The 5,321-nt window shown below is 43.5% G+C and overlaps 1 protein-coding gene across 1 annotated transcript in view; it reads right to left on the reverse strand.

Moving 5' to 3' along the window:
- Positions 1-1,240, reverse strand: part of LOC128028809 (potassium/sodium hyperpolarization-activated cyclic nucleotide-gated channel 4-like) — a 36,444-nt gene extending 35,204 nt beyond the window's left edge. Inside the window, exon 1 of the mRNA XM_052616144.1 lies at positions 1,224-1,240. Within this exon, the coding sequence (XP_052472104.1) occupies positions 1,224-1,240 (17 nt within the window). The remainder of the gene's footprint in view (positions 1-1,223) is intronic.
- Positions 1,241-5,321: the final 4,081 nt, after the last annotated feature.

Here is a 5,321-nt window from a genome sequence, read left to right on the forward strand (position 1 = left end):
GAACAGTGTTAAAAATACAACTAAACCACTGATATCTAGTTGTGTCCTCTTTTGGAAGAACAAATAAAGTAGTTTCGCTTTCACAATGAAACACAGCATCTTCACAACATGGCAACAAAAACAATACTAACATTTTTATACATTTATGCATTTAGCAGACACTTTTATCCAAAGCGACTTACAGTGCAGTCAGGCTATACATTTTTACATATCATGTGTCCCCGGGAATCGAACCCCCAACGCTTGATAACACAAAGCTCTACCACTTGAGCTACAGAAACACATACTAAAGGCGAGAATAAAAGATACACTTTCTTTCTTTGCGTGAACATATGGACGGTGATATGCAAATCTTCCCACACAGTGATGTAGACGTGTGGGGGTGTGTTTAAACGAGGTGTTTTAGGGGGGCGTGGTTGTCTCTTAACTTTAATAAAGAATATCTCTTTGGATTTGAGACTTTAGTCTTTACAACTTTACCGATCTTCAGATCTTCTAAGAGCTTGTAACACTCCAGAGAGAAAGGAAATAAATCACATCATATGACCCCTTTAAAATAGCACACACATGTGCCGTTACTGTCACAGAAGTGATAATTGAGTATTGCTTTCACTGAAGAGGATGTTTTAATAAACCAACAATGACTCTTCTCGTTCAGAGACGCAGCCTGCAGCCAGCACCGCTGCCAGAAGTGTTAAAAACCAATTAAAATTACAGCATTGTGGGAAAACGGCCCTGAACACTGGAGGGGAACTTCACACCTCAGATATAAAGAGCAGCAAATCACAGGCACAGAATTACGGGGCGCAAATTAGACACCAATGCCCCAGATAGCTGCTATCATTTAATAAGCAGTAAACATGATATCTGCCAAATACACTTGCAGAATGGCATAAACAAAAAGCACTGTATGTCCTATTGTTGGTGGAACGTGTTAAACAGCTTTGCTAATTAATCCTGGTGGCCCTGAAGGACCGAGCTCTTCACAGGAAGTGCTGAAGACAATCACATCCTGTTCGGACTCCATGCTTCCTTTGAGAAGAAGGGCAACTCTGCACAAATTGCTGGGGCTTTCTGCTCCTAATGGGGCCACGGTGCGTTATGAGTACAGTGGCATTACGAGTAACGATAAACCCCAGAAGTCCACAGGAGATAAACAACGCTTCACACACTTCCTAACGCTGGACGGGACACCATGTGTTCACACGTAATCAACGGCCAGCTGACACCGGAGATACATACACTCCAGACATGAACGCTAAACTCTAGCCACTCACATTTAGCTAAGAGCCGGCTTTCCCTGCATATTCTGCCATCTATCAACATACAGAAAAACATTTCACAGAAGGATGAAAACACTACTGCATTAGAGCTGAATAAAGGATTAATGACGTGCTGAAAGCCTTAATTTCCAAAAATGAAAGCCACAGTCATATCACCCTGCAGCCCAAGACTGGTCATCCACTGAAGAGAAGCAGGGTCGAGCTGGTCAGAACCTGGATAATACGAAGAACAGCCGTGACAGAGACCTTCTGGGAAAACCAGGTAGCGGTTGTTAGGGGTGTTAGTGAGGCCAGCAGGGGGCGCTCACGGGTGTTTCGGATGAGACGTTAAACCAAGGTCCTGACTCTCTGAGGTCATTAATCCCATGGCACTTATGGTATGATGTTTTTCTTACCTTTCTGGACATGGACAGTAGACCGTACACACAGTTTCAAATAAGTACTTCATTCATTCGTTCATAGATTGAGAATCACTGCTTTACATTTCTGCATGCTAGGCTAGGATATGAATACTTCAGAATACTACAGTGCTCAGTTCTTCACTTTTTTATTCTTTGAGTGCTTCATTGCATCTTTTATTAAACAGATGATTGAATTAATTTATAATATTTCTCTGTAAAATGTTCTAGTTTAGCTTGAGTGCTCATGGGTTAAACAGCGAGAAAGACTAGGGAGCTTTATCTTAACAAATCGCTGTAATTTCAGGTGTTATCACTGTGAAACGCATCTTCTGCTCCATTAATACACAGCAAACGATCCTGTGTCTGACACTACACTACTATCAGCTGCCTACATGCTGAATGCCAATAATAACGTCACACTAATCCTAGAATTATGTGTTTATGATAACAAATTAAATGAATTTAATTGAATACATTATGGCGGTAAAACTCTTATTTGTTGATTTTGTTGAAACTGGCAGAAGATGCTTGGCAGAAGATTCAACGTGAGCAGATGTTAGACGTTCCCTCATCCACCAAACCCTGAACAAAACTAGACGAGGAGAGAGAGGATACGAGCCTCAAACACAGTTCTGTGGTCAGCTGCTGGTATGTGTGTGTGTGTGTGTGTGTGTGTGTGTGTGCGTGCGTGCGCGCGTGTGTGTGCGTGTGTGTGTGTGCGTGTGTGTGTGTGTGTGTGTGTGTGCGTGTGTGTGCGTGCGTGTGTGTGTGTGCGTGTGTGTGTGTGCGTGTGTGTGTGTGCGTGTGTGTGTGTGTGTGTGTGTGTGTGCGTGTGTGTGTGTGTGTGTGTGTGTGTGTGCGTGTGTGTGCGCGTGTGTGTGTGTGTGCGTGTGTGTGTGTGTGTATGCGTGTGTGTGTGTGTGTGGGTGTGTGCATGCGTGTGTGTGTGTGTGTGTGTGGGTGTGTGCATGCGTGTGTGTGTGTGTGTGTGTGTGTGTGTGTGTGCGTGTGTGTGTGTGTGAGTGTGTGTGGGTGTGTGTGTGTCTCTGTGTGTGTGTGTCTGTGTCTCTGTGTGTGTGTGTCAGGCATTCAAACCGAAACCACTTCAAGCGTTTGAGCTACAGCTGAGAACATGGAGGATTGGGCTTGTGTTCACACAGAATATGAAACACAAAGTGACCCGTGCACTTCACAGCCCATCAGCATCAGTGCGGCTCAGAACTCACACACATCTCGTCTAATCAGCTCTGTGTGTGGCTCTGATGAATGTGAATGGGTTTCTGAGCTCTGCTGTAATGATGATGAAGAGACAGTTTTGGGTGGGAACTCCCTCTCCCTCTCTCTTAAAGGGCTCCTATTATGCTTTTTCACTTTTTGAAGTTTAGTCAGTGTGTAGTGTGTATGTTTGGGCATGAAAAAGATCTACAAAGTTACAAATCTCAGTCCACTCAAACGGGAGATACAAAAAACTGCTTGTTTGGACAACAGCGTGGTTTTCTGGTTTTGTGATGTCACAAATCAGCCCATTAGATAATCATCAAAATAATTCCTGCCTACGGAGATCAGAATGGGGTGAGGTCATGGTTACAAAGCTTGATTGAGAGCACCAGAGAAAACAGAAAACCATGGTTCTGCGTGTTCCTCTTGTTCAGTATTCTCGGTCTGAATTCGGCTCAGACTCATATGCCAATGTTGTCACCATCCTTAACTGATCTTGCTGTTTTAGCAGGGGGCGGGGCAATACTGAAACACTGTGTAAGCTGTTCACCAATCACAACACACTGGGACAGCTAACCAATCAGAACACACTGGGACAGCTAACCAATCAGAACACACTGGGACAGCTAACCAATCAGAACACACTGGGACAGCTAACCAATCAGAACACACTGGGACAGCTAACCAATCAGAAGGCGGGTCTTCATCAAACCCAGAAGTAATCGAGCAGTTTGTGCAGGGCTGTGAAGAAAGATATTTTAATCATGTAAATTATTTGAAAAATAATGTGTTTTTTGACTTTGTAAAAGAGCATAATAGGACCCCTTTAAATGTCTGCTAGTAATCTAACCGAGGGACAAAGCAAAAGGTGAAGATGAGGCCAGTTTACAGCAGGTCACGTAAACCCTGAGCATCCAGAAATCAGGCTTGAAACAACAGTCAATCTATTTAATAAAGCAACCAGAAGCTCATCTCACATCACGAGAGCAGCGCTGATCATGAAGAAGAACCAGAAACCCTGCATCAGAAACATCACAACAGAATCAACACACACTTCCGATCATCTGTAAATAAATAAATAAATAAAAAATAAACCCCACAAACTTCAGCACATTAGCAGAGACTGTTACTCTGCTATACAGATGCAGTCAGATCATTCAGTTTATTCTGATCAGAGCGATCACTTGACGAATCAGTCTCAGTTTAATCAGGATCGGAGTATGAGTGTGTTATATAAGAGTGTTTCCTGGAGGATGAGCTGCTCCTGCAGTGGTGCTGATGCTGAGCCGAGGACACATGATGAACAGAGTTAGCGGAGGAAGGAAAGTTCTCGTCTTACCGGATCACGGCGGTGTCTCCCTGTCTGATGGTGATGTTGTCGGTGGATCTCTGGCTGTCCACGCTGATCACCGGGAATCCTGTGGGAATAAAACACAGCAGTCGGAAAAAGCACGCCTGCAGCTGCCGGAACGAGGTGCGTCCGCTCACAAACATCTCCAGAGAAAATCCACAGAGAAACACAGTGAACAGATGAAGAGCGCGAGAGATCCGCGGGAAACAGCGGAGACTGAAGCGGCAGCGCGCGAGATGAACTGAGGAAACCGCGATCCAGCGCGCGCACACACACACACACACACACACACACACACACACACACTCGCTACACTAGCGCTCTGCTGCCCCCTTCACGAGAGTCCCGTTATCGGTTGTCAGGACAACAGCCCGCTCTCATCACCGGAACACTAACCGAGTCACAAAGATAACAGACCAAACCAAACCTGCGAAACAAAGCATTACAACACTGTTTATGATATATATATATATATATATATTTGTTTTGTTTTGTTTTGTTTGTTTTTTGTTGAATTTTTAGATTTTTTTTTTCAATTCTTTGCAGTTTTTGTTAGATTAACTCCTAAAGGAGGATTTTGTCCTTTAACCATTGACCCTTCCTCTGCTGAACACAACCACACACTGATCTGGAGCCACGGTTTAAAATACTCCATCCTACTGAATGATGTCTATGCTTTCACTCACTTATTAAACCAGGCCTACCATTACTAGCACGCTTTATCATTTTATACTTATATATTTTATTTTATATTTATAAAATTATTATTTCTTTAAATGGAAATAATCTGTCTATTCCTACATAAAAAACCATAAAGATGAGCCACTTCTCTCTCCCTCGCTCTTTCTCTCTCTCTCTCTCTCTCTAACACACACACACACACACACACACACACACACACACACTCACACAGTGTATGTGAGAATGAATAACATCACACTTCAGGCTGTGTTCAGTAGCAAACAGGTCAAAGGTAAATGGTGGTTAATGTGTGTGTGTGTGTGTGTGTGTGTGTGTGTGTGTGAGTGTGTGAAGAGCTCTTGAGCGCTGTAGGATAAGTGCTGAATG

The sequence above is a fragment of the Carassius gibelio genome, chromosome A15, assembly GCF_023724105.1.
Source record: "Carassius gibelio isolate Cgi1373 ecotype wild population from Czech Republic chromosome A15, carGib1.2-hapl.c, whole genome shotgun sequence".
NCBI classification, from domain to species: domain Eukaryota; kingdom Metazoa; phylum Chordata; class Actinopteri; order Cypriniformes; family Cyprinidae; genus Carassius; species Carassius gibelio.